We start from the raw sequence: 24,979 nt of genomic DNA on the forward strand, positions 1-24,979 counted from the left end.
CCATGAGGGCCTCAATGCAGCGATATCTCTCTGGCGGCCTTTTCCTCGGTCTTGCCGCCGCTACATCACAGGCGGACCCTTCGCCTTCCCCGAGCAGCGATTTAATATGCCACACGAGCAACCCCGCAGAATGCTACCCCCGAGTTTTCGAGCCGACGGAGGACTTTCAAATTATACATGATGACCAGGACATCCCGCCTGGGCTGCATGTCCGCATGGATATCTACTCGGGCTTAAAACAAGCTAGGCTTAATATCCCAATGGAGGGCGAGGATGACAATTCCGGTATCCCAACAGAACAGGCTATGGTTATTGTCGACCAACCAGAGCAAGATGTGGCGGAAGAGAAGGAGGAGCCCCTTTCTCTCCGAGATAAATCGGGCAAGAAGCCACCCGCATACAAAGCTGCGGGCAAAATATTACCACCGAGAGAACCGGATGGTGGTGTTACAGATGCAGAGGAGTTCCAGAGAGCCGTGGCCGTCCTGGACAGTGACCAAGCCGACAACTATACCATGTCGGTCTCGGCTCTGACCACTCTCCTTGACCTATCTCACGACATCTACTACGGCGTGGAGCTCATGAAGAACAGTGCGGTCATTCGACAACTCACATTCTGCCTCGACGGGGACTTATCAGATGCCTCCACTTCCGCATCCCGCCGTCGCCTCGCAGCCGGTGTCATTGCCAACTCCATCCAGAATAACCCAACTGCATTGGAAGAGGCACAGAAGTCGTGGCGCTCCTACCTCCCATATCCGCATAGCGCAGACTCTTCGAGCGCCCTCCAGGAATACGCTGCGGACCAGGAGTTTCTCTCGAGGGTGCTACTTACGCTACGCTCGGAAACCGATCCTAGTGCGGCAAAGGCCAAGGTAAACGCTCTCAGTGGGCTGGTCAAGAGCCCTGAGCTGCGCGATGTGATTCTTCATCTTGAGGGACTGGAGACCCCTCTTGAGTTGTTTGCCAGAGCGGGTGAGGAGTGGGATATTGTGCGGAAGAAGGTCGCGGAGTTCGTGACGGATAACTTCCTTGATGAGGACATGGGAGCCGAGATTGGGAAGTGGCCGACGAAGCCACAGAAGATGGATTATACGTGTGCGTTTAAGCCAGTAGAAGCGGCCGTGGCTGCGGGTACGGTTGGGGATGAGTGCTGGGTGTACCATGTGATGAATTATGTGCTTGAGAAAGAGGAGGCAGGAGAAGACGACGGATGGAGCAAGCCATTCTTGCAGATGTTGAGGGGGGAAACGGAGAAGCTGGGGAAGTTTGTACATCAGGAATTGTAAGCATGGGAAACCGATGCGGAACTTGGAGCTGAGAATCAGCGTATATGATACGGCGGCATTGGGATTGGAGTACGAGTTCGACGAAACAGTTCATAGATTTATATACAAGATAATGATAATGCTCTCTCGCTGAGGCAGCCAACAAGGCCACTTTCATGGCCTCCATGTGGAACCAAGTTAAGATCGAAAGCTTTATTTTTGGCATTTCAGTAACCAACTGCCTCAAAAGCCACTACAGTGTCTTGGTGCCAACGGCAGGAAGTGTCGGCATTCCAGCTCTCTACCGCCTTAAGAGGCACTCGGGTATCTTGAGCCAACAGCAGGAAATGCGGTGACACCCCGCCAACGACAAGAAATGGAGAACGGTAACAACACCATAGCGACAGCGATAGACGTACGGTAACAACACCGAACGCCTGGGGAAAGCTTCTAGGGTCTTCTCTGCCGCCGCCTCAGCAGCCTCGTTTTCTGCATTTTCTGCGGCTAGTTCCTCTGCGAAGTTTTTGATCCAGTACTGAACGAATAGTTTGCCCTCGCTGATGTTTAGGCACCATAGATACTATTTAACCTCATAGTACAATTTGGATTAAAAAGCCAACTAATATATATTATTGAAGTTTTTGAATCAATTTACTTAGAAGGTTTGGGGGGCGTAGGAATTTAGTCTTGTGAGTTGGGTATTATTCAAACTTCATATATTCCGTCACAGATAAATTATGGCAAAGTCATTTCAAGTTAATAGCCCGTTAACATTACAGACCTTAATGTACATTTTATAGCCACAAAACACCAGCCACTTCCTTGGTTCTATTCTATTCTACTCTACCCTCAGAACCTTAGGCCCTCTCTTCTTCGCGGCCTTCTTCTTCTTGTTCCCCCGCTCAAATGACGCAGCTGCTCCATGCTCTCGGCCGACATTATCAAGGTCCTTGACCTTGTAGATCCTGATGATCCAGTTCTCACTGGTGTACGCCTCCTCGATCGAGTTCAGGACTGGTCCGACGTCTGGAAGCCTGGCGCCACGGACGCGGTCCTGGGCTTGTCCAGGTGGGAAAAGACCGTTGTAGTTGTAGTAAGACATCTTGTACCTGTTGATTGTTAGGGGAGGGGATAACTGAATGGGAGTCAGAGTACTTACATCAAGCTGTTCTTCATGGTGTCGGTGGCCTCGTGATCAATCTTGTACTCGCCTCTTGGGGTGAAGAAGTCACGCTCCTTGACCTCGTCAGGCCAGATGCCCTCGGCAATCCTGACCATCCACAGGAACTTGTTGATATCATCTCCGGAGTAGCCTAGGAGACCACCGAAGACAACAAGGACGTAATCCACCTCGTGTTGCCTCATGATTGGGTAGCTGACCTCCTCGCTGGAGCTCATGGCCTTACCGACAGTAGCAATGTGAGTGTTGTTCCAGGTGTTGTTGTCAACAAGAGTTGGTCTGTCGGCCATGCCACCAATTTGGTAGCCATAATCCCACCACGACATGATCTTGGCATCCTCCTTGGTGTTCTGGCGCAGCCACTGGTATGCCTCACGGTAATCATCAATGATGTGCTGGCTTCCATCTGGCAATTTGCTGGCGAGAACAACGGATGGAGAAGAGTAGGCATTGGAGGTGACCCATGTGCAGTGCAGGACGAAGACCAAAAGGTAGAGCGTCATAGCACCCACCACAGTTGACTTCGACACCATGGTATAAATACCCACAAGGGGGTTCCTCATGCTGCGTAGCCCACCCTTGGTTGGGACATTCTTCTTGGCTGCTGCCTCTGCCGCGACAGACTCAGCATCCGACTTGGGGGACTTCATTGACAGGTAGGTCTCCAGAATAGTGGAGAGGACCATAGCTGCGGTCACACAGACAATAGGGGTCAATGTGAGCATCAGTCTGACCATGACTCCAGAGAAGTAGCTGGCCAGGATGGAGTAGACGACAACAAACACTTGCTCATCAGTCAACTTCAGGAAGCACAAGTAGACACCGGCTGGGAACAGCCAAATGAGAAGGTTCAAGTCGAAGAAGAACGCAGGCCATGCGGTCGGCTGGTGCTCGGAGACGGATGCAATGATTGGGATATGAATCTTGGCGTAGCCAGTATCCCACAGGGAGTAGAAACGCCCGGTCCAGGGAGCAATTACGCCAGAAACGGTCAACAATACAAGGCCTCCGAGGGCGACGGAAAACACCAAGGCGACAAATCCTCTCAGTAGGGTCTGGAACTGCTTGCTGGGAACGCCAGCACGGACGAACTCAACAAATCCAATAAGTTGGAGGAGACCAAAGACACCTAAAAAATCAGCAAAGAGTCATTACTTCATGGGATGGCTTGGAACATACCAAGTGCCGACATGTGCTCGCTGCTGCGAATTGGCAAGAACCCAACAAAGGGGATTTGCATGCTTGCCAACGTGCCGAGAGCGTACCATGTGCAGTAGCTCACGTACACTCTTGAGCTGAATCGTCCCATGCAGACAAGGACAAAGACATGGAGTGGGATCAAATTCGTGATGAAGACGTATCCTCCCCAGGCAGAGACCATGTAGCCGTAGAACAAGGCGCAAAGGGCGCCCCAGAAGGCTGATCCGAGCTTGATAGCTTTGATCCACAAGTAGAACGTAAATACGAGAAGGAAAATGGCGATAGCCTCATTGTCGTAGCTGCCTGCAACTGAACGAGAAATATAGCCAGGGGCAATGCCCATGAAGATGGCGGCGAGAAGTCCCGCGGAGGGGGTCGAGGACATCTCATTTGTGAAGAGGTAAGTCGCAAATGCCGTCAGGCCCGAGAATCCCGGAGCAAGAAGGACACAGATGTTTCGAATGTCGACGGGGAGTGTCAATGCCTTCAGTGCGTGGTAAATAGCTCCACTGGTCACCATGAGGCCGGGATATAATGTCCCTCCAGTGACTCTGCCAAGTGGATGCCACGTACGGTCATCAAACCAATCCCAAAAGTCGTAGAATCCATTGGCGACCAGGTACTTCGTTGCTCTGAAGTTAAACCATGGATCGACTATTTTATGTCAGCGTTCGTCCCTCAGGTCTATGGCGTCGTAAGCTGTCAGAATTGGGAAACAACGCACATTCGTGGATTATACTTTCGAATCCTAAAGAGAGAGGAAAGTTAGCAAAAGTTCCACTGAAGCAGACATAATATCATAGTAAATTCCCTGTTGGAGCAATCGCAAGACGTAGATTTCTCTAGCCAAGACATGCATATCCAGAGCTACACATATACATACTTATAACAGAGAACAGCCGACTGGAAACAGCTGCCGCCGCAATTGTACAAAGAATGACCAGTCGAAGAAGCCCCCGTGTGTTCCTCCCCTTTGCACCCGTCAGGTAGGAATTTTCTGTCGCGACCGTCATGATGGTGGTCGTGAATGAAAGAGTGGACGACTGATTCACGATCATAGCCAGCAGGGGAATGCTTAGGTGTCTTGAGCTCGCGTCCCGATGTTGCGCTTGTGCCTGAGGCGTCGAACTCAGATAGAGGCAGGGATATGCCCAACCTGCCGCCACATGCCACCAAAGTCACTGACTGGCAATTTGAGAATCATTATTGCTTATTGTGGTGTGAGGGATAAGTCAATTGATTTTATTATAAGATTTGTGTAGTTATAGGCACTGGAGTGGCGATTCTAACAATTGGTGTCCTTTAACAGCGACCAAACAGGCTCTTCCAACTCTCCATTCGCAGCTCAGACTCTCACACCCTTTGCAATCAGATATACCACTTGAATAGTTTGGGAATATAGTACAATACAATGTACAGGAAGTATGCTAAACCGACGTCTAAACCATTTTACGGCTTGCCATTCTAAATCCTGCCGGCCCATCCCCCATCCTTCATCTGTCCAGGAGTAACCATGTCTTCGATCATCTTCCTCTTCCTCTGCCCAATCTCCGCATCATCATAACAGTTCAGATCCTCTATTTGGAACCGAATTCGGCGTTCAGGTATTTCTCTAAGTCGAAGTTCTTGTCCTCGGGGTCACGGATAACTGTAGCCAGATCTGTCAGCAATTGTCTCTATAACCGTCTTCACAGATTCGCGCCAGAGCTGTTCGTCCCTCCAGCAATGTCCCCAAAACAGCCGAACGTGAAATATTCAAATAATGGGGGGAAAGCGCTGTACATACCACCATCAGCCGCCGGAGGAGCGGTCTTCTTGACGTATTCCTTCTTCGCCCTGTCGATCAGGCCCTGCTTGCGCTCGTACTCACGGTTGGCAGCGTTGAGCTTTGCGGAGGCAGAGAGAGTAGCCTGGTGGTAGAGACCGTAGAAGACACCGGCACCAAGAGCCGAGTATCGGAGAACCTATCGCGTTCAAAGTCAGCGCATGCGCGATTGTAGAGTCAGGCTTGGTTTGGAGATCTAGCAGCATCGAAAAGGTCCTTAGAGTGCTCCTTTGATGTCAAGGGCAACGGCGCAAGCCAGTCCCGAAGGGATGATGTGCGGTAGAAGTGGTGGAGGACATACGTTAACACCGGTGGAAGCCATTGGGAATGTCGACGTGTAGTTTCGTTCGTTGGCGCAGGGACTGTGATAATATGCCAATTGGCTTCGGACCGCTTGTCAAAGTGGATATGGCGACGTGATCGCAATTGAACGGACAGCGAGAGAGTGTTGCGCGGGATGGATAGCCTCTTGAAATAATTCGGGTGATGTTGCGAATTCGAATAAAGCTTGCTCCCGAGGATCCCTGACAGTTTTCACGTGACTTTATTTTGGGACAAGCGGGTGCCCCATAGAGTAGAGCATCAACATGTTTCGCGGTCAACAAGGAAATATTCAGGGTCTTTAGTTCGGTCAAGTACATAACTTCAAACGCTCTTCCTACTTTATTTGTGAAGGGTTTATATGGGCGAATATTTTGACTGGAGTGCCTGAGTTTGTTTGTTTACTGCTCATATCGTGGTCCAAATCTACGAAAAATACCAGGGGGTGTCTGCCAAAGGCCTCAAACGCGACTGAAGACGATGTTTGTCTGGCACCGACATCATGCAACAACGAAGAGATGAAATTCTCGCGAAGAAGGCGAAGCTTGAAGAGCTGAAGAGACAGAGAGCCCTCAGGGCAAGAGAGGTCTCAGCAACGAGGCAGAGCATAGGGAGCCCTGTAGATGTACGAACCCCTCGCTTTACACCATGTACATTTCTAACCTGCGCAGTTGATATCTCCGACGCCAGGGAGATCAGACAATCGCCGGGAACTCGACAACCTTATATCCAGCTTAGTTGGCGACAGCAGGCCAGGCTCAACAGGTCCAGGAGGTGCAGGGTCTCCGGCGCACAGAGGGAGCAGGCCGAACAGCGTCCTGAGCGCAGGGGCATTAAGCAATGAGAATTCCGACATTGTGAGCCCGGCGGATGGTCCAGCAGCGCCACAGTCCCAAACACATACAATATCTACCCAGACCCTCTCGACAGTCTCATTATCCACAGTCTACGAGTGTCCGCCATCGCCAGTCAAGGAAGTCTTCTCATACAGTAAAGGGGTCCAAACATCAGGGGACTGGGCGACAAGGGCAGACCAGGCGCGTCCATTCGCAGAGTCGGATAACGAGGATGGGCCATTACCCTCCACCCCCAACACCAAGAGACTGAGTAGGAGGGACAGGGATAGAGAGGAGGAGTTACGTCAAAATTTAAGGAAGGAGATTGAAGAGGAGCTCAAGGCTGCTAGAGATAGCATCTCGGATGGGCCACTGAAACCAGCGTCTCAAACTGGAGCCGCTGCGAACTTCCCGCTTCGAGAATTGTCAGATGAGGAGCTAGCCGCTATCAAAGAGTCGGACGACCTCCAAGACTTCCTCGAGAGATCGTGCAAGGTCATCGAGCGAGCCTTGGACCAAGAATATGATGTCCTGGCAGACTACGCACACAATAACAGCCTTGGCATGGATGATGAAGACGACGAGAATGACAATGTCGCTGGCAAAGGTCGGCGCAAGGTGAAGCAGGTAGCCCAGTTTTACGATGAGAGGTGGTCGAAGAAGAGGATGATTAGCTCTATCAACTTCTCCCCCAAATTTCCAGAGCTTGTACTAGCTTCATATACGAAAAACCCTTCGGCGCCTCACGACCCAGACGGACTTGTTCAAGTATGGAATACCCATCTCCACGACCGACCCGAGTTTGTGTTCCACGCGCAGTCAGATGTTCTCACAGCAAAATTCTCGCCATTCCACCCCAATCTTATCATTGGTGGTGCATATAGTGGGCAAGTCTTGCTATGGGATACACGAGCGAAATCTGCGCCTGTCCAAAAGACGCCCCTGACCGGTTCGGGCCATACCCATCCAGTATACTCAGTCGACATTGTCGGCACCCAAAACGCCAACAACATCCTCTCCTGCTCCACCGACGGCGTAGTCTGCGGATGGTCCGTCGACATGTTCACGCAACCGCAAGAACTCCTGACCCTCACCACCCCACCACCCGCCAAGACCGAAGACCTAAGCCCAACCTGCATGGCATTCCCCCAAACGGACCCGACCTACTTCCTCGTCGGCTCCGAAGAAGGCACCATCTACCCCTGTCACCGCTACGACCGCGCCGGCTCCAAAGCCGGCGTCGACCAGCGCGTCAGCTACCGCGGCCACGCCGCCCCGGTCATGTCCCTCAGCTTCCACCCCGCCCGTGGACCTATCGATCTGGGCGACCTCGTGCTCTCGAGCTCCCTCGACTGGAGCGTCAAGCTATGGCGCATGCGTGCCCCCGCCACGGCCACAACAGGTATCACAGGTGAGGCGCAGGTCGTGGCGCCGCTACTGGATATTGTGCGCGAAGACGTCGTCTACGACGCTGCATGGTCGCCGAGCAAGCCTGGTGTCTTCTCTCTCGTCGATGGCGCCGGCTTCGTGGAGGTATGGGATCTTAACGTCGATACTGAGGTGCCATGTGCGCGACTGCAGACGAAGCCGCGGCTGGGTGCGAGGAGCCAGTTCAGCCGCAGTCTGAATCGCGTGGCGTGGGAGGAGACGGAGGGGAAGAGGCTTGCGACGGGTGGTATTGATGGCGAGCTGACGGTGTTTGAGGTTGGGCCGGACTTGGGAGGGAAGGAGAGCTCGCGCAGTGAGGAGTGGACGAGTATGAAGAAATTGGTGGCGAAGCTGGAGGCGGCTGGGTTGGGGGGACAGGGGATGGGGATGGGTGGTGCGTTGTTGTGAGGGGTTGTGTACGTGTACGTTTAGTTTGGCGTCGTATATACCCTCTATATAATCCTACGTTGCTGAACCGAGATAACAGACACTGAATGTATGATGTTATAATACAGCAGTAACTGAGAAGACACGTTGTGTCGCCAGTAATTACCATGATGGAAATGAGTTCATGTGACCGAAGTGTGGAATATAGGGGGTGGTGATGTTTGAGTTGATTGACGGAATTGGATAAAGAAAAGACATTTAAGCCAATCATGTGGGGGGTAATAGATAGCTTTTAATGTTGTAAGCAAGGATTTGGCGGTGCAAGAGTGAATTTGTGAATTTGTGAATTTGTGTGACTGTGGTACGGTCGTACCTTCCTTCTCACATCTCAACATCGCTCTTTCCGTCAACCCCTTAAGATCGCAACTTCCCATTCCAGCAGTAACCACCCACGCTCTTTTGTCAACAAACAACTCTGCTCCTGCTTCTTCTTCTTGTTGATTCTTCTTCAACATCTTCTTTTCCAGGCATCTTACGTTTTTATTCGCAACTTTTGGGAGGACGGATACAATTTATATTCTCAGTAAGTAAATTTCACTTCCACGCGATTTATATTGATCAGAATTCACCTCAACTCTCCTCTCCTCTCCAAACCTCACCTCACCTCACTTCTTCGTTCTTTAACTCTCCTCTCCTACCCTCAATCAATCTGCCAGAACAGATCAAAACGCTCTCTACATTGCAGCAGCTAACCAACACAGCAAAACTCCAAAAACACTTTGATTATCAAGATGTATTTCTCGCAGATCCTCGTTCTGGGCGCTGCCTTTGCCATGGCCAATGCCAAGGTCATGATCACCAATTCCGACTACAGCGGAATTACCTTTGACCACCCATTCACGGTCACCTGGCAGGGTGCGACTGGCATGGTCAGCTTGCTTCTCAAGAATGGCGTGCCATCCAACCAACTCTTGGTCGACACCATTGCTGGTAAGTTTCCTTTCTGAGCCCTTCATGGCCACAGAGTCCAACCCCACGAGTTAAAAGAATAGAAACTATGGAAATAGTTCAAGCTGACCTGCAACCAGATGGACTTTCCGGCAATTCATTCACCTGGTATCCCGAGGGAAATCTCGAAGAGGGAATCTATAACCTGGAGATCAAGGATTCCAGCGGTGGCGTCAACTACAGCCCACAGTTCCGCATTGACCATGGCATCGACTACGATGATGGTGAGGGTGACGATGCCCAGCACCACAGTGTGGCCCCAGGACATTTCCTCCACAATGCCACTGAGTCTGTTGCCACCGCGACCACCGAGAATGTTAGCGCGGCCACTGAGCATGCTGGCGCGTCGTCCACCTTGGTTCCGGTGCACAATGCCACGGTGACCTCTTCCATCGGCGTGAACAACCACACCGGCGGCACACCGACCAACACAAGTATGTTCCCTAACAACGGTAATGACGATCTCATACTGATTATGCTGCAGGCATCTCTCCACCAACGTCGAGCGTTCTCACGGCCAAGGCAGCCCGCCATGTGTCGCCGTTCAATGGGCTCGTGTTCAGCCTTCTCGGTGCACTTGCACTGGGCATTGCCAACTGATAGGACCATCTGCTCTCATCACTCTGCATCGTCGTCTCTTATTTCAGGCGTGGGCGCGGACGTTTTCACGGATGGAGATTGTATAGGATCAGGTTTGGCGGAGGCTTATATTTGTATAGTTTCCGTTGCTGGTGTCATACTATGAGGTGATGAAGGTGGAAGGGGTTATTGTTTTTATTGTCTGTGAAGGTTTTAGCCCTTTACATTATTCTTTGTTTTTACTGTACCAGCAGAGATATGGGCGAGGGGGGATGATTAATCGGAGAGGAATAGGGATAGGGAGTGAGGAATGAGAGCTGGATGTACAACTACTGGTTGGACTTCAGTATTTGGTTTTGTGACACTGGTGACTATGGTGACTCTGACAGCCGTATGAACCCTCTGACAGCCCCACGAACTCTCTGGCAGCCACCGTATGACCTTTGGCATTTGTGACCGCGTAGTGATATCTGTGGTAACTCTGACACCGTATGAGGCTGATGATGACTGAAGAAGTAGAAGGACGAGGTTGTTTCTATCCCACCACGTCATGCGGCGTAGCAATGCAATGGGATGCGGCGTAGCACATGTATTATACGGCATCCGACGCATTGACGGCAGCCTGAATCCAAGGATGGTCTGGATGCCTCGACTGGACTCGATGCCGTCCCGTCCATATACGATGGTTGGCTTGCATTATATTACGCCACCAGCACCGGGATTCGCGGCATTTCCCTGCTTTTTGCCTCGTTTACGCCATTTTGTGCATATTTCCGTACATTTGTGCATTCAGCTGTGGCTGTGGCTGAGTTCTTTATATTGGATTTATATTGATTTCTTTCGAGTATAATTAGCCCCGCCACCATTTCTAGTTTTTTGTGTGTTCTCGTCCAATCCTGTTGCAGTATACCTGACAGCTTCGTCCCTGGATCCCTGGAATTGGTGGATTAGTCAGCAGGAATTCGATCAGCACGCACATCACAACCTGACAACTTGGCACCCGCCCGCAGCAGTCACTGTCATGTCACTTTACCGCTCACTGGAACTCACTGTCGCTCATCGACGGCGACGAAGAATGAAGCCATACGAATGAACAGATCAAAGCAGATACCCAAATACTCAAATACTCAAATCATACTCAACAGGTAACGCGACAATCCCTCACGCGACACAACTACTGACTAACGACGCGTAGAATGTCTATGGAAGAGAGACAAACCGTTTGAACTGCATGTGTGAGACCTACAGTAGTAGGCGGGAAGGTGGTACTGAAGATGTACAGCTAGTAGATCTAGAACCACCACAAGCACAGTACAGTTCCTGCCTTAGCAGCGTTCTTTCTACCCTCGGCGCGTCGGCGGACGATGGACTACGGATCCTCCGCCGCCGCCCTTTCCTTTCTGCGCCCGTTCCTCTTCTTGAGCGTCGCTATTGGGTCAATTGAGGCAATCGCGGCCATGGCGGCGTTGGAAATCCTTTACATGCAGTTAGACTCGGTTGGTTCCTGCACTGTCCCCTCCACAATCCCTCCACTAATCACTCCACTATTCCCCCACCCGTCATCTCAATCCATCACAGCCTAATTTCCCAATATACCCCAATCCAGAACATCGCCGCCACAACTTCCCATGGGCGCCGTAGAAAATGGGCGGAAATGGGGGACTATGGGACTATCGGACCATGGGGCGGCATAATTCCCCATAAGACACGCACACCCCCTCTCCCTCTCCCCCCCCAAGCTGTCAAGCGTTGAAAGGAGATTGTCTTGAAGAGAGATTTGCAGCTTGTATCGTGCGCTTAACTGGATTCATTCGCTGTTGTTGTTATATTGCTTCTTTTACCCTTTATAATACTTACATCTTCTCACTGTCGCTCCATCCGTCAAAGCATTTACCAAAGAAACTACTCGCTCAAGCTCTTTCATCACCAACACAAAACCACAACACAAACACAAGTCACCATGCGCTTCATCTCCGCTCTCCTGGCCGGCGCCCTCGCCGTCGTGGCCGCAGCCCAGACGACTGGCTCCCAGCCAAACCCCTTCACCAACACTGACTTCTCGGGTATTACTGCTGGAAGCCCAATCACCATCACCTGGACGCCAACCACTGAGGGCACCGTGACACTGGAGCTCGTCCACAGCGACACCGGCAACAGCGATGATCTGAAGCCTGTTGCTACCATTCAAGGTGCGTTTAGTTTCCTTCTTCCCTCTCTCTATTTCCACCCTGCCGCGTCCACTTGCAGTTGCTTGCAGTCAAAGGATAATCACTATCGCGCTCAACTAACACCCACCCAGCCAGCATCTCCAACTCCGGCTCTTACACCTGGACCCCTGACTCCTCCATCGTCAACGGCAGCGGCTACGCACTCAAGATTGTCGACGACGCCAACCCAGACGAATATAACTACACCCTCCAATTCCCTATCAAGACCGACACCGAGTCCGCCGCCCCAACCTCCGCCTCCTCCACTGCGGCACCAACCTCCACCGAGGAGTCATCCACCTCTACCACTGAGGAGTCCACCACCACTGAGGAGTCCACCTCCACCGAGACCACCTCCACCGACGCGAGCTCAACCACCGACGCGAGCTCTACCGCCGACTCCACCACCACCTCGGCCCCAACCACCACCTCGCACACCGCTGCGACCTCCACCAGCCAGGGTGCTGCCGCGACTGGCGGCGCCAAGGTCGGCGCTGGCCTCATGGGCTTCGTCGGTGCTGCTATGCTTCTGTTGTAGAGCGTGGATGCGTGATAGCCTTGATACCAAAAGTTCGGTAGAAGGGGGGGAGAGGAAGAGGAGGTTGTTTGTTGTATTTCATGGCGGCGGGTGGAGGAGGATTTAATGGGATGTGATGTGAGAAGGGGGTTTTATTTCGTGGATATAGTTTTGTGTGTCGCTATGCATGGCGGTGTATGTAGGCTTTGATTTATTCACAGCGGGAGTGGGAGCTTTAATTCGGGGGGAGGGAATACAAAGATTTCACGTAATATGTTCCGCGTCTGTGTCTCGATTGTTGGTTGGCGGTGAGTCCCCAGTGTGTTGTCTGTCAATGTGAGCCATCCAATCTTTTGTCTGTCTGTCTGTTCAGTGTCTATCCTATTATATATATAATAGAGATTTTTGACGAGTGTCGTGTCGTTCGATGCGGGGTTCGTCTGATGTTTATGCGTGGGGAACCCAAGGCGACCTTATCGCGGTCCGAGCCGATCTCGTATTCGACGCACAGGCAGGTACGGTTTGTGATATGCATTGTCGATCTCGTATAAGTAAGTAAATAGAGTTTTCTTTTGCCTTCGTATTCCTTTCAACTACCGGGTTCGACAGCGATGGATGGGGTGGAAGGAGTAGTGCAGGCGGGGCAGGTGCAGGTGAAGTAGTAGTGCTCTTGGAGGAATGCTTGTCGGGCGGCGCGGGGCTGGGTGGTGTCTATGTGGGTTGTTAGTTTTGGTTTCACAGAGAATGGGAGTCTTGTCTGGGTGGAGGAAGTTGGGAGATGCGGGAGACTGGACTGACCAATATACGAGATGGTGACCTCCTCGCCCTCCTCGATATGCTTTAGTGCCGTGAGAACCGCACATCGCCCGTCGAACTCGAGAGACGCATTTGGCGCACAACTGTGGTTTGCCATCCCGAGCAGCGGATCAAAGCCGATCCCGATTTCGTCGCCGCCAGCATCCGTGATGCGGAAAGAATTCACATTCATCTGTTTTGCCGTCAGCCACCCACTCCTCACCACTTCTACCACCGCAACCGGTCAAACCCACCACGCAAAGTAGCTCCAGCGCATCCTCCAGCCTGCCCCTACTCATCTCCATGCCCGAATAATGCACCACAGCCTTCGCCTGCAGCTCAACCCCTTTCCCACCCCCCAACTGTTTATCCCTCCACCCCACCATCCCCCTCACCCGGTCCCTCACCCCCTCCTCTCCAAACCGTGCCAACACATGCGCTGCCCCCCTCACAGGTGTAGGGAGTCTCTCCCCCTCTCCCCGCTCCTGAGTCACCCTCATAAATGTAGCACACTCCGCGTCATGCCTTCCCGCCATCCCCCGCCGCCGCGACACAATGTGCCCCTCCTTGCACCCCTCGCAGAAATGCGCTGCCTCGCAGAGACGGCATGGGAGGAGCAGCGGGGCGGGGAGGAGACAGTTCGAACAGTGTGTTTCGAGAGCTGAGTTCTGGAGGAGGGCCAGGAGGGGCTGTGAGAGCCTGAGTATCGGAGTTTGCGGAGAGAGGGGGACCGAGGCAAAGAGGCCGTTTTGGGTGGAGTTTGGGAGGGTGCGAGTGCGGGTTTTGTTGAGGTCTGGAGGAGGCATTGGGTGAATTAGGGTGTTGATAGTTGAATTTGCAAGTTATGGCTTCATATTTGTGTTTTCCGTCGTTTCAGCGTCTATATTCGTGTATCCGTGGTGCTGGTGTCTAGTTTGAGAGCTTGAAAGCTTGAATAGCGGGAGGGCGCATGAGGCGAGGCTGAAGCTATCGTGCGCCACATGCCGAGCTTGGGCCGCCTCCCCCAGACTTGATTGAACCGTCCACATATTGGGACCGTATCGTAAACAGCTATCAAGCCTATTTTCGCCGCCTAAAAGCTCCGAAGAGAGGCTTTTCACAGCTGGAGATTTATACCTATAGTAAGAACTGCTAGAAATTATCCCTTTGGCTTAATTTTTTCGGTAGCTAGCTAACTGAATGTCTGAAAATAGGCCGAGTCAATTGGGGACAGTTCACTCCTGTCCCTCCCTCCCTTTCCCCTTATCGCTAGGGTCTCTTAGTGGTCTCAGCACCCGTATTTCGTATTCCTTACTTTACAGAAAAGAGAGATCGAGTACCACCGCAAATATCCCCCTGCGTGGCACGCTGCCAATTGAGATTTGGATCTTCATCTTCCTCTTTCCGAGGCACATATTCCCCTTACACAGGACACGGTTTTGTTCATTCTTTGCGGAGAGCAACTGCAAGCGTCCGCAAGGCTGCATAAGTTGGGGATCGCGCCACAATCTCTCAGGGTTCAACTAACTAATCCGGCGATTCTTCTGACGTACGAAACGAACCACCAGCCGCGGAACTAGACTGAACACTGCTGCCATTGCAAGACCAGTGAGACGCCATGCGCAATGGCGCCCGACATCACCGGCTCCACGCAAGCCCGCCCGACTACATCTTCTGGGCGATTCCCCTTCTCGAGGCGCAAAGTGAAGGCTGTGCCGCATGAAGAGACAGCACAGGATAGACCACCAACCGCAGCAACGACTACGGCGCCAGATGCAATTGTGAGCCCAGGAAACGATACCAGGGGTTTGCGGCTCCAACAGACCATATCCAGCAGCGGGACCGTGAGCAGGCCGGGGACAAACAGCGAAGGGAGTGGTTTGAGACTGACGGCACAACCGCAGGGGGAAGGGAATGCGCCGAGAGCACCAAGCATAGCACCAAGCGACGTCTCGTCAATAACAACAGGGAGCCGCTGGAGGATACGAAGCAGGAACGGGGACAAAGGCAGCGAGAACATACCAAGGACACCCAGCTCGAGCGATGATGTGCCAACACTAAGCTCAAGCCCCGAGAGAGAATTTACACCGCTCACGACGAGCTTGCCGGACACACAACTGGATTTTATAAACCAAGTCAGCTTTTCGACCCGGGGCAGCGTGCTTCTTGGAGGGAGGAAAGCGGTTAATGCGAAGCCCATTTCCAAGCCGGCCTCAGAAAGAGTGCCCGCTGCGGTTGAGCCACGGAAGGCCGCACCAGAACTATCGAATACTGTGGTTGAGCAACCTAAGACTGCACCACAGCCACTGAGAACAGCGCCAGAACTACCAAAGGCTGTGCCCGAGCCATCGAATACGGTGATCGATCCACCGAATACCGCACCGGAGACATCTAATACTGTAATTGAGCCATCTAATACTATGGTTGAGCGACAAAAGTCTGTGCTGCAGCCACCAAACCCTGCGCCGGAGCCACCAAGGACCGCGCCAGAACCACTGCAGACAGCGCCAAACCTATCGAAGGTTTCACTGGAACCACCGAGGACTGCGCCGGAGCCATCACTACTTCCGGTGCTGCCAGAGGAGATCGCGAAAGAGAGTTTAAAGGTCAGGTCTATGTACGAGGAGGATGTGATAACGGATTGGAGAGATGGCAATCCGATAAACCCTCCCCTGCCGCTGGCCGAAGAAAACGAGGGGCCGAGCAATGATACTTTCAACGTGCAGCTACGGCCTAGACCACAGACTGCGGCGGCACCCAGTGCAAAGAGATACAGTGTTCTGAGGCGTGAACATGAGCTTGCTGGTGGCATTGAGGACTGGGAAGATATCAGCGGCGAGGACGTTGATCGATATGGATTCATCGTCAAGACCACGGAGACACCAAATAGAAGCGGAACCCCCGAACCTCGAGCACCACAACGTGTATCGACATCCCTCCAGCTTGCCTCTCAAGCGCCTAGGAAGCAGCGAAGCTTCAGACTGCAATCTCCAGCCAAGAATACCGCGGCCAAGTCTCTTAGGACGCAAAACACCAGCGCATCTCAACGAAGCGTGTCACATCCCTTGAGGACCCTTACCAACCGCCTGCCTGGCAATCAGGACAGACGCTGGATGGATGAAGCAGGCGATATGCTAACACTCCCCCACGGCCTCGCCGACATCACTGAAGTCGACGAAAGAACCACAGCAGCTGAAGTAACCAAGAAGCGCGAATGGGCGCGCTCGGAGAAGTGGCGCCGGATGGCCAAACTTATCAACTCAGGCCCGGACGGCGAAGGCATGGAATTCGAGTTTGACGTCGCCCATCCGAAGCTCATCGACCGGACATGGAAGGGAATCCCGGACGTGTGGCGCGCGACAGCCTGGCGCTGTTTCCTCAACGCCAGCGCGAAGAAGGTGGAAGGTAGCCCGACCGAAGCGTCTCTAGTCGAAGCGTTTCAGCGGCTCGTGGGCGAGGGCAGCGCCGACGATGTGCAGATAGACATGGATGTCCCGCGCACGATCAACAGTCATATCATGTTTCGGAAACGGTATCGTGGCGGGCAGCGTTTACTATTTCGCGTACTGCACTGCCTCGCGCTATATTTTCCCGACACCGGATATGTGCAGGGAATGGCGAGTCTGGCGGCCACACTACTGTGCTATTATGACGAAGAAAAGACGTTTATCATGTGTGTCAGGTTGTGGACGTTGAGGGGACTTGACAAGCTGTATGCGCATGGATTTGCTGGGCTGATGTCTGCATTGGATGAGTTCCAGGTGGATTGGATGAGGGGACATGACGTATCCCGTCAACTTGTAAGTTACCACCCCATCTTTCTGAGAAAGAAAATACTGATTTCGCTAGGACGAACTGGATATCGGCCCCACGGCGTACGGGACACGCTGGTACCTCACGCTGTTCAACTACTCCATCCCCTTCGCATCACAGCTGCGCGTCTGGGACGTTTTCATGCTGCTCGGCGACTTGGATCCCTCAGTGCCAGCAACGCCCGAGCGGCCATTCCAGCATGGTCTGGATGTGCTGCATGCGTGTAGCTGTGCGTTGATCGATGGAACGCGGGAGATCCTGCTTGATTCGGACTTCGATAATGCAATGAAGGTGCTCACGAGCTGGGTGCCGATTAAGGATGAAGCGCTGTTCATGAAGGTCGCCAGGGCCGAGTGGAAGATACACCAAAGGAGGAGGAGAGCCCGATGAGCATCTGTCGAGATGTATGGAACTGTCAGTCTCTCGACGTGAAGCAAACTGGTGCCTGGCACCCTACTCTGTGGACTATACCAACCCTCAATACCTACATTCCACGCCCTACAACAACTCTAACCCACCAAAATCTTCATAATCCATATCTCACCACAACCACCGCAATTACTGAGCTACGACTACACAACATAATATCTCTCACCAAGCTTCCGATTGACGACAACTCTAATATCAGAGACACACAAAGATCTAATTTATACCCAAATCATACTAATCCATCTAGATCTTTTTTCTTTTTTCTTTTTTCTTTGCTATTTGTATACCTGGACTATTAGGAGCGGGCTTGAATCCTGCAAGCGGGATGATGAAGCTATTGTGAGAGGAAGGGAGGATGCGCAGACAAAGGCGGCGGGATGGATGTAAAAATATCCAGATATCCTAGAGGCACCGCGGAAGGCGCGACCTATATGGTGGAGGCGCCAGTATGGAGCTTGTGGAGGAAAGGGCGACTCGCTGCTGTGGCCTCGAGGGGGAAGGAGCGAGTCACTAGCATGAAGTAATGGAAAGGAGGAAGGAGCGAATCAAGTAGGTAGTGTGGCTTCATAGGGAAGTTGCAATCAAATAAAAAAGTCTGCAGTACCAATGGATGAGATATAACCTCCCTGGCCATTGCCGCCGATGCCGCGTGTATATCCCGTGAACAGCGTCATCAGTCCCAAAAAATCGTGTTAGGAGTATTACGAAGTCAGTCACAAACAGAGTAGAAAGCCCGAGAATCGAGTGTGAATTAGATGGTATTGATGCATATAAATCCAGGCATCCCAGCCCACCTATCTGTTCTCTTGTTTTTATGGAGCAGATGGATGCGTATCTAAGCCCCCGTCTTTGTTGTCTCGTTGTTCGAGACACACGCACCCAGTTTCTCGGTCTATAGTACATATGCCGCTCCTCCGAGCTCAAGGGCCCTATCCGTCGCGCAATGGCCGATGGAAACGGTGCGGACAATGTTGCTGCACCGTGCTTCGCAATAGCAAGCTATCCAAACTTCCCTCCTTCATCTCTCATGTGGCAGTGTCGCCCATCCTGGAACCGGTCCTATGAATTACAACACAAACGCACACGAAATAGAAAGGCCGAGGAAGAAAACGGGCGAGTTTCGATGCCGCCCTGCCTAATCTATTCGTTTCTGAATTTCCGAATAGAAGATGATGTGAAAATCGGAGCTGAGCTCAAGAAATGCGCAAGTGGCGGCGGCGGAGCAGTAAAAAGTGTGTGATGATGAAGAAGAAAATGCCCCCTAAAGATGCGTTCCGTTTGAATGAAGTTGAAAAAAAAAAAGAATCGAAGTAAAAGTATGGTTGGCAGAAGAAGGGTTGGTATAATTCCATGACCCCTGGCTGAATGTCTCAGAACTGAACCCGGATATATCACACGGCCCGCAGTCTGAGACATCACAACTGTCGCGGTGCCAGCCGCATTGTGGCAAAAGTTGCACCAGGATCAATTGATCGGCTGGTGTTCGAAGTAGTAAAAATGGTGGGTGTGTCATCCCCAATCTCTCCTCTGTCAGTCCCCCCAGTCGTCGAGCAGGGTTCATTTCCCTATCAACAGGACTAGGTCCTCTGTATTTTGCGCATTTTCATCGCGTCCAAGTAGGTACACCGCTCATTCTCTTCCCTCTCTCCTCCGGATTTCCTGCTCAGGTGTTCGCTCTTCATACCGCCACTCCGCGCCCCTCTGCTGTTGCTGCTGCTGCTGAGGCATAGGCAACGGGTGCCTGCCCTCAGAGTGAAGTGTGTTCCTCCTCCCGCTCTGCGCTGCCTCGGCATATCCATAACCCTCCGGCGATCGCGGCGCTGATTCGCTATCCTGGAAACGTCCGCGCCGCGCCTGGTCCATCGAGCCGCTGCGGTGGGAGTGTGCGCGGCGACGAGCAGGTCCCTGGGAGTAGGGTGGCGAGTGGTGGGGATGCGTCGCCGGTGGAGGACCTTGGGCCTTTCGCTTCTTCGGAGGAGATGAAGGGCGAGGCGCTTCTGCTGGGAGTTAGCGTGGTGATCAGAGGGAAAACTGCTGGGGGGTTATTCACCTGATGGCGTAGGTGGCTGAGTGCTCGGCGGCGGTGGCGCCTGAGAGGTTGGTGGCTGCCAGTGGTGAAAGTAGATCCCTGGACTCTGCTGCGGGGAGGGTTCTGAAGGCTGCGTCTGCGACTGAGACTGGGATTGCGGAACGGACTGCAGGATCTGGACATCGCCTGTGTTTAGGCGCGGGAGGCCTACGGACTGCGGGGTGCGCGCGAGTGCTGAGGGACCGGGGAGTTGGGTCCGTGAGCGTGGTGGTGAAGCTGGGTAACCCTGCCCTTGACTTTGTGCAAAGGGGGTTTGTTGCGTGAGAGAAGCGACGGGTGTTGACGGGACTGGAGCGGGAGCTGGGTGTGAGTGTCCATACGGGTGGGAGATTTGTCTATCCTCCCTCCTTAACATGGGCGAGGCAGGCTGCGCTGTAGCGAGAGGATTGGTGAGTTGCTGTTGCGGCGGCGGCGGCAACTGCTGGAGCTGCGGCTGTTCCTGCGCCACGTAGCGCTGCGCCCATTCTAGACCTGCGCTAGGTAGGCTGCCACCGCCCATGCCGGCGAAGACCAATGGAATGAGGTGAGGTGGAATGCCGCCGCTCAGTGAAGTGCGGAGGATATCGTGCTCGATACGGCGCTGCTCGAGGCGTAGAGACTCCTGGGCCGTTCTCTCCTCCTCCTGGCGCCGTTTGTCCTCCTCCGACTTCGCCTGTAGCCAGGTTCGCATGGATTCCTCGGCACCATGCCATTGTTGCGGCGGCGAGGGTAGTTGACCAAGCGGCTGCTGTTGCGTCATGGGCTGTGAGGGAGCTGGCGGCTGTTGGGCCGGCTGGGACTGGGAGGCCTGCGAGGACTGGGAGGGAGGCAGGGCGAGAGCGGCGGGAGGGGGAAGGCCACGGTGCGGTGTAGACATCGAGGGAGGAGTGGTGATCCTAGGCGGCGGAGGGTAGGCGGGCCCGGAGGTTATGAGTGCTGGTGAGAAGCGCGACGTGGATGGCGGTGTGGGGGGGGAGTAGTCATGGAAGGGTTTGAAGGCGTGGTTCGAGGGCGGTTGCAGGGTGAGTAACATGGCGATGGCGCTCTAACGGGACCGGTGTGGTGGGACCATGGATGTGGAAATGGGAAAAGTTGGATTATAATGATAAATAACTACAGGTGTCTCTCGAAGATGTTTGTGAAGAAGCAGAAGAGGCCGAACAAGCAGCCTTGGTGGGGGGGGGGAATCAAGTGAAACAGAAAAGAGGGTAGAAGAGAAGTGAAAGAGGTCGAAGGTAAAGTGAGTATAAGGAAGAAGAAAACCTCGGAGTGAGAAAGGAAGTAGGAGAGAGTGAGAGAGCTAGAAGCTCTGTTGGGGGAAGGAGGGGATTTTATGTAAGCCACAAGGGAAAGGCTGACTGCGGGGCATGTGGTTGGTGGAGAGGGAGGCCATGTAGGTGCAGTAGTGGGAAAGATAGAAGTGGGAAGTGCCACTCGTGCTCTAAGCAGCTCAGACCAGGACGAAAGTTCCCACAGTGGAACAGTAGAGTTACACTGGCACTATGATTACCGTCGTATGCAGAATTTACTTCGGTACAGAGTGTGTGGTAAGCGGAGCAGAAGGAATAAGTTAAGTTGACGTTAGCAGCCATGGGGGGAGGATGCCGTAACGGGCAGTCATTTCGTGCAGGGCCGGGCCTGAAACGGGAGCTGTAATGAAGGAGGGGTTATGCGGTGGAAGACATGTGGAGCGCACGTTCAGTATCGAGAATGGAAAATTGAGAATTGAGAACTGACTGAGAATTGAGAACAGGTGGCCCCTGAGACGAACACGAGGAACATCAGATTCTGAGAAGACGAGGTGCGACATACGGAGTCTACTCCCGTTGATCACGATCACGATCACTGTGTTCTGGAAGTTTGCAGTGCAATATCCCCAGTGCTATATCCCGATGGTCATATTACCTGACACTATATTTCGCATCTGGACGCCGGCGACGTGGACAGGGGGCGATGGATGCGGGCCGGGGAGTTGAGTACCATGGAGCTTGGACAGCCAGAGATAGAGCGATGCACGGCACGTCCTGGCCTGGAAGAGAGCTATGGAGCAAAAACATGGAGCAAGGGGCAAGCTATGGAGCTCAAAGGGAAGACAGGAGCGCACCATCCCCTCAAGCTCTCCACCGGAGACGAGATAGGCAAGATGTACACTGCACATTATGCGCCATCTCGAACTGTTTATGGACAATTTGGACAATTTGGACAAAGTGTATGAACACCCTGTATGGACTCCATCACAAAGTGGTCCGAGTAGTCCAGCCCTCACTCTAAAAGGAACACGCGGGAACAGGGCACCCCCACTGTGTGCCGTCCACTGATGAGGTCGCTCCACTCGCCGGGGTCGCGGTCCTTAATCAACGAACCGACAACACAACGACAACCCGCCCGATCCCCAGCGCCGATCCTCGGTTTCGTGACGCAGGCGAGCAGCTTGACGCTTGTTCCGTTGTGGATTCTGCCGATCGGGGAGCACGAGGATCCGCTGGTGTTTCTGTACGTACAGTGCGCCGAGTAGAGTACAGTAAGAGCTCACCCTCTCATCTTCATGCGCGAGCGAAAGAGTGACCATGTTCTGGCATGTGTGTGGTGAGGGTTCATGTACCACTGCTCTACGCTACACAGTAACTTTGCAACGTGGGCGGTGGCGACGGTGATTGTGGATGGTCCACGGCTGTCGGCTGCGCTATTACGGCGCCGTTCCTGTCCTAACTCTCGAAACGAGAGCAAGTATTGAAGCTAAATTTCTGGGCTTGGGTCGTCATCTTCCAGGCCCTGTCGTTGTTCGTAGTTTCCACAAGTGTCTGGCGGAGGATTGTTGGGCTTGCCCAGTCTCCCAGTCGTGACTTCCACGCCACAAATAGCGAAGTTGGCAGCATCACTGCAGTAGCCTCAAGTAGCCCCAGTTTGCTGCACGAGCGTAGTCGGGAAGAGGCAGGAGTAGGAGCGGGAGCAGCAACAGCAGCATGGACGACGCGAGGCGTAGCTGCACCTCGTCACATCAGGAATGCATCGTCGTCGTGGGAGCGAGTGTGGCTTGGGATAGTGCTGAAGCCACGCGGTTAGCATTGCTTGAAGTGAACTGCTATCAAGACAAATGTTCCACACAATATCCACACAATATCCACGCTGATATCCACTGCAGCTACGGACTCTGACGGGTCACAGGGTTTCTGAGTTTCTGAGTTTCTGGTCCACTCTATGCCACTGCCCATCACCCATCAACCCACTCCATCTCTCAAGTCTAGACCTCAGTCTCAGCCCAGTTCACATCCCCAGTCCAGTATAATTCCCATCTAGAAACGTCGCGTCTGTCCGATCTCCTCCTCACCCCACCCCCCACTGCTGATCTCAGCGTCTTGTTCCGAAAGAGATGAAAGGATGGCACCGGGATGGCAGACATCCCCAGCAAGCCGTGGCACAGACACCCGCACCGCGCACAGGTCATATCCAATCCATCAACAGCAATCAATCCCAAGCACAGCTCGTCCGATCTGCCGGGATAGAACGACACAGATTGTGACCATGTACTTGAATGTGGCGGTGGGTGAAATTGCAGGGGAACAAGTGCATATCGCGAATCATTCCCTCGGCCATTCAGCCATTTCTTAGCCCTGCATTTTGGCTAGGAAGGGCCATGGCAAAAATTGCCCAAATTGCTCAAAGCCCTGTGCAAGAGAACGCCCTAGGGATGCTGGTGTTGCTGTTGTTGTTGTCTAATTTGGGGGGCATCCTGGTACGGGGCCTCGATGGGTCCGGGTGGCTTGTTTCGCATGGCTGCAGGGGGCTTGAGTCGTCCGTTTGTGGGAATCGTGGTACTGGGGTTCGGTTTTTTGGTGGATCACCCCTCAAAAACTGTAGACAGGCGACTGTTCCTGTCAACGTTCTCGTCTGAGGCTGGGTAGGATGGTTTGGTATATGAAGCTTATGATGGAATTGTATCCTCTATTTGTGCAGTATAGGAAGTTGACAGCTTGTTAATGGCAGCTAGCATCGCTAGGACCAGGCCAAAGCTTCGGCCTAGAGCTCCATCTCTGAGTAACTGGCCGGTTGATTGTAAACCTAAGTGATTGAACGGCTTTCCTTGAACAATAGATACTGTAGACGTTGCTGCCCCTCAGAGTTCTGTCTGGAAGCTCGCCGATCTGTACATACTGAGTATAGCTCCTTCGACTTCCAGCTGTGTGCCGCCTTTCATCCCAACTTGCAAGCGTGCTCCTACCAAAATCCGCCGGCACGCGCCGTCATCTGAGACATCTGGCATTTCTCAAAAGGACCACCTTGGTATAATCCTATAGTTCTGCAATCCTGCTAGTTATACATATTCCCTCATTCGTCCTCCCTGAGCACGCATCACATTCCCAATCCTAGCGCCACGAGTGCCGCAGCTCGCTGTGTACCGTAACACCGTAGTACTGTTGCCGCCCACGAGCGAGAGTCCCCGATGGTGTACATGGGCGTCTCGAGGCAACCTCTCGGGATCTTCGCCAGGGCTCAAGTCTGGTAGTGATCGGGGAGCGACCGAGGCGATCAGATCATCCAGCTTCATATCACATCACAAAGCGGCAATCACAGCAATCACATCACAGGCGGGGCGTGTCTAGGGGCCAAGAGCCGATCTCCATCAAGTACCTGCCCACGGGTTCGGAATCGCTCTTGGCAAGACGAGGGCGAAGACACGTCCTTTTTCGAGCTTTATGCATGACCCTCGACACAAATTCGACATCTCGGATAGAGCGGTTTCCACCCTGGTCCCTCCCGATGGATAGAATATGGCTTGTCTCCCGCGTTTCAGCATGCCGAAAACAAAATGAGAGCACCGCCCAGCGCTCTTTTTTCGGCCGCGTCATGTCTCACGAGAGCGGCCTTGCGTGAAATCCATAATTCACGGCATTAAGCTCTCCTTATCGGGGTTTCCTGATGCTAGACTGGTCAGAGCGTGTCAAGGCCCAGAACGGATGGTACGGGCACTTTGCTTGGTATGGAGTCTGCTCTGGACGAACGGGGTTAGAATCATCGCGGACGAATACCGCGATGACATGCGATGCTGGTATCCGTGGTCGGCGACGGTGATGTGCGAGAGTAATCTTTCCTCCTCAGCCCACGAAGATCTAGATCTAGAGGTTCCAGTACTAGGATAGT

At 53.1% G+C, this 24,979-nt stretch overlaps 9 protein-coding genes across 9 annotated transcripts; 5 read left to right on the forward strand and 4 right to left on the reverse strand.

The window, feature by feature from the left end:
- Positions 1–14: 14 nt before the first annotated feature.
- VE01_03781 (uncharacterized protein) lies at positions 15–1,289 on the forward strand (the record flags this gene model as incomplete). Its single annotated transcript, XM_018273263.1, has 1 exon — positions 15–1,289. The coding sequence occupies one exon, from the start codon at positions 15–17 to the stop codon at positions 1,287–1,289; it is 1,275 nt and encodes a 424-aa protein (XP_018131828.1).
- A 728-nt stretch (positions 1,290–2,017) lies between these two features.
- On the reverse strand, positions 2,018–4,857 carry STT3 (oligosaccharyl transferase stt3 subunit). Its single transcript, XM_059463567.1, has 5 exons — positions 4,532–4,857; positions 4,373–4,396; positions 3,628–4,302; positions 2,428–3,577; positions 2,018–2,377 (listed from the first exon to the last, which is right to left on the reverse strand). The coding sequence occupies exons 1-5, from the start codon at positions 4,704–4,706 to the stop codon at positions 2,107–2,109; spliced, it is 2,295 nt and encodes a 764-aa protein (XP_059319823.1). The 5' UTR covers positions 4,707–4,857; the 3' UTR covers positions 2,018–2,106.
- Positions 4,858–4,873: 16 nt separating this feature from the next.
- VE01_03783 (uncharacterized protein) lies at positions 4,874–5,949 on the reverse strand. The gene is made up of 3 exons (XM_018273265.2): positions 5,775–5,949; positions 5,435–5,612; positions 4,874–5,296 (listed from the first exon to the last, which is right to left on the reverse strand). Exons 1-3 carry the CDS (start codon positions 5,793–5,795, stop codon positions 5,226–5,228), a joined length of 270 nt encoding a protein of 89 aa, XP_018131826.1. The 5' UTR covers positions 5,796–5,949; the 3' UTR covers positions 4,874–5,225.
- A 117-nt stretch (positions 5,950–6,066) lies between these two features.
- On the forward strand, positions 6,067–8,701 carry VE01_03784 (uncharacterized protein). Its single transcript, XM_018273266.2, has 3 exons — positions 6,067–6,419; positions 6,466–8,480; positions 8,546–8,701. Exons 1-2 carry the CDS (start codon positions 6,297–6,299, stop codon positions 8,464–8,466), a joined length of 2,124 nt encoding a protein of 707 aa, XP_018131825.1. The 5' UTR covers positions 6,067–6,296; the 3' UTR covers positions 8,467–8,480; positions 8,546–8,701.
- Positions 8,702–8,850: 149 nt separating this feature from the next.
- Positions 8,851–10,349, forward strand: VE01_03785 (uncharacterized protein). The gene is made up of 4 exons (XM_018273267.2): positions 8,851–9,028; positions 9,207–9,435; positions 9,534–9,887; positions 9,938–10,349. The coding sequence occupies exons 2-4, from the start codon at positions 9,237–9,239 to the stop codon at positions 10,051–10,053; spliced, it is 669 nt and encodes a 222-aa protein (XP_018131824.1). The 5' UTR covers positions 8,851–9,028; positions 9,207–9,236; the 3' UTR covers positions 10,054–10,349.
- Positions 10,350–11,764: 1,415 nt separating this feature from the next.
- VE01_03786 (uncharacterized protein) lies at positions 11,765–13,212 on the forward strand. Its single transcript, XM_018273268.2, has 2 exons — positions 11,765–12,221; positions 12,332–13,212. The coding sequence occupies exons 1-2, from the start codon at positions 11,993–11,995 to the stop codon at positions 12,775–12,777; spliced, it is 675 nt and encodes a 224-aa protein (XP_018131823.1). The 5' UTR covers positions 11,765–11,992; the 3' UTR covers positions 12,778–13,212.
- VE01_03787 (uncharacterized protein) lies at positions 12,949–14,475 on the reverse strand. The gene is made up of 3 exons (XM_018273269.2): positions 13,806–14,475; positions 13,555–13,744; positions 12,949–13,467 (listed from the first exon to the last, which is right to left on the reverse strand). Exons 1-3 carry the CDS (start codon positions 14,355–14,357, stop codon positions 13,346–13,348), a joined length of 864 nt encoding a protein of 287 aa, XP_018131822.1. The 5' UTR covers positions 14,358–14,475; the 3' UTR covers positions 12,949–13,345.
- A 142-nt stretch (positions 14,476–14,617) lies between these two features.
- VE01_03788 (uncharacterized protein) lies at positions 14,618–18,394 on the forward strand. Its single transcript, XM_018273270.2, has 3 exons — positions 14,618–14,672; positions 14,745–17,330; positions 17,380–18,394. Exons 2-3 carry the CDS (start codon positions 15,156–15,158, stop codon positions 17,731–17,733), a joined length of 2,529 nt encoding a protein of 842 aa, XP_018131831.1. The 5' UTR covers positions 14,618–14,672; positions 14,745–15,155; the 3' UTR covers positions 17,734–18,394.
- A 143-nt stretch (positions 18,395–18,537) lies between these two features.
- Positions 18,538–21,231, reverse strand: VE01_03789 (uncharacterized protein). Its single transcript, XM_018273271.2, has 2 exons — positions 19,823–21,231; positions 18,538–19,769 (listed from the first exon to the last, which is right to left on the reverse strand). Exons 1-2 carry the CDS (start codon positions 20,871–20,873, stop codon positions 19,402–19,404), a joined length of 1,419 nt encoding a protein of 472 aa, XP_018131830.1. The 5' UTR covers positions 20,874–21,231; the 3' UTR covers positions 18,538–19,401.
- Positions 21,232–24,979: the final 3,748 nt, after the last annotated feature.

The sequence above is a fragment of the Pseudogymnoascus verrucosus genome (assembly GCF_001662655.1).
Source record: "Pseudogymnoascus verrucosus strain UAMH 10579 unplaced genomic scaffold scaffold_13, whole genome shotgun sequence".
NCBI lineage: Eukaryota > Fungi > Ascomycota > Leotiomycetes > Thelebolales > Thelebolaceae > Pseudogymnoascus > Pseudogymnoascus verrucosus.

Excerpts from the sequence above, each read along its gene's own strand:
- STT3 (XM_059463567.1), bottom strand. The coding sequence starts at position 4,706 with ATGATCGTGAATCAGTCGTCCACTCTTTCATTCACGACCACCATCATG. Across the intron at positions 3,578-3,627 it reads CGAGCACATGTCGGCACTTG|GTGTCTTTGGTCTCCTCCAA; the intron begins GTATGTTCCAAG and ends CTGATTTTTTAG. Across the intron at positions 2,378-2,427 it reads ACCATGAAGAACAGCTTGAT|GTACAAGATGTCTTACTACA; the intron begins GTAAGTACTCTG and ends AACAATCAACAG.
- VE01_03783 (XM_018273265.2), bottom strand. The coding sequence starts at position 5,795 with ATGGCTTCCACCGGTGTTAAC. Across the intron at positions 5,613-5,774 it reads TGGCTTCCACCGGTGTTAAC|GTTCTCCGATACTCGGCTCT; the intron begins GTATGTCCTCCA and ends TGAACGCGATAG. Across the intron at positions 5,297-5,434 it reads TCCTCCGGCGGCTGATGGTG|TTATCCGTGACCCCGAGGAC; the intron begins GTATGTACAGCG and ends ATCTGGCTACAG.
- VE01_03784 (XM_018273266.2), top strand. The coding sequence starts at position 6,297 with ATGCAACAACGAAGAGATGAAATTCTCGCGAAGAAGGCGAAGCTTGAA. Across the intron at positions 6,420-6,465 it reads GCATAGGGAGCCCTGTAGAT|TTGATATCTCCGACGCCAGG; the intron begins GTACGAACCCCT and ends TAACCTGCGCAG.
- VE01_03785 (XM_018273267.2), top strand. The coding sequence starts at position 9,237 with ATGTATTTCTCGCAGATCCTCGTTCTGGGCGCTGCCTTTGCCATGGCC. Across the intron at positions 9,436-9,533 it reads CTTGGTCGACACCATTGCTG|ATGGACTTTCCGGCAATTCA; the intron begins GTAAGTTTCCTT and ends ACCTGCAACCAG. Across the intron at positions 9,888-9,937 it reads CGGCACACCGACCAACACAA|GCATCTCTCCACCAACGTCG; the intron begins GTATGTTCCCTA and ends ATTATGCTGCAG.
- VE01_03786 (XM_018273268.2), top strand. The coding sequence starts at position 11,993 with ATGCGCTTCATCTCCGCTCTCCTGGCCGGCGCCCTCGCCGTCGTGGCC. Across the intron at positions 12,222-12,331 it reads GCCTGTTGCTACCATTCAAG|CCAGCATCTCCAACTCCGGC; the intron begins GTGCGTTTAGTT and ends ACACCCACCCAG.
- VE01_03787 (XM_018273269.2), bottom strand. The coding sequence starts at position 14,357 with ATGCCTCCTCCAGACCTCAACAAAACCCGCACTCGCACCCTCCCAAAC. Across the intron at positions 13,745-13,805 it reads CGCTGGAGCTACTTTGCGTG|ATGAATGTGAATTCTTTCCG; the intron begins GTGGGTTTGACC and ends ACGGCAAAACAG. Across the intron at positions 13,468-13,554 it reads GGTCACCATCTCGTATATTG|ACACCACCCAGCCCCGCGCC; the intron begins GTCAGTCCAGTC and ends CAACCCACATAG.
- VE01_03788 (XM_018273270.2), top strand. The coding sequence starts at position 15,156 with ATGGCGCCCGACATCACCGGCTCCACGCAAGCCCGCCCGACTACATCT. Across the intron at positions 17,331-17,379 it reads ATGACGTATCCCGTCAACTT|GACGAACTGGATATCGGCCC; the intron begins GTAAGTTACCAC and ends TGATTTCGCTAG.
- VE01_03789 (XM_018273271.2), bottom strand. The coding sequence starts at position 20,873 with ATGTTACTCACCCTGCAACCGCCCTCGAACCACGCCTTCAAACCCTTC. Across the intron at positions 19,770-19,822 it reads TCAGCCACCTACGCCATCAG|AAGCGCCTCGCCCTTCATCT; the intron begins GTGAATAACCCC and ends AACTCCCAGCAG.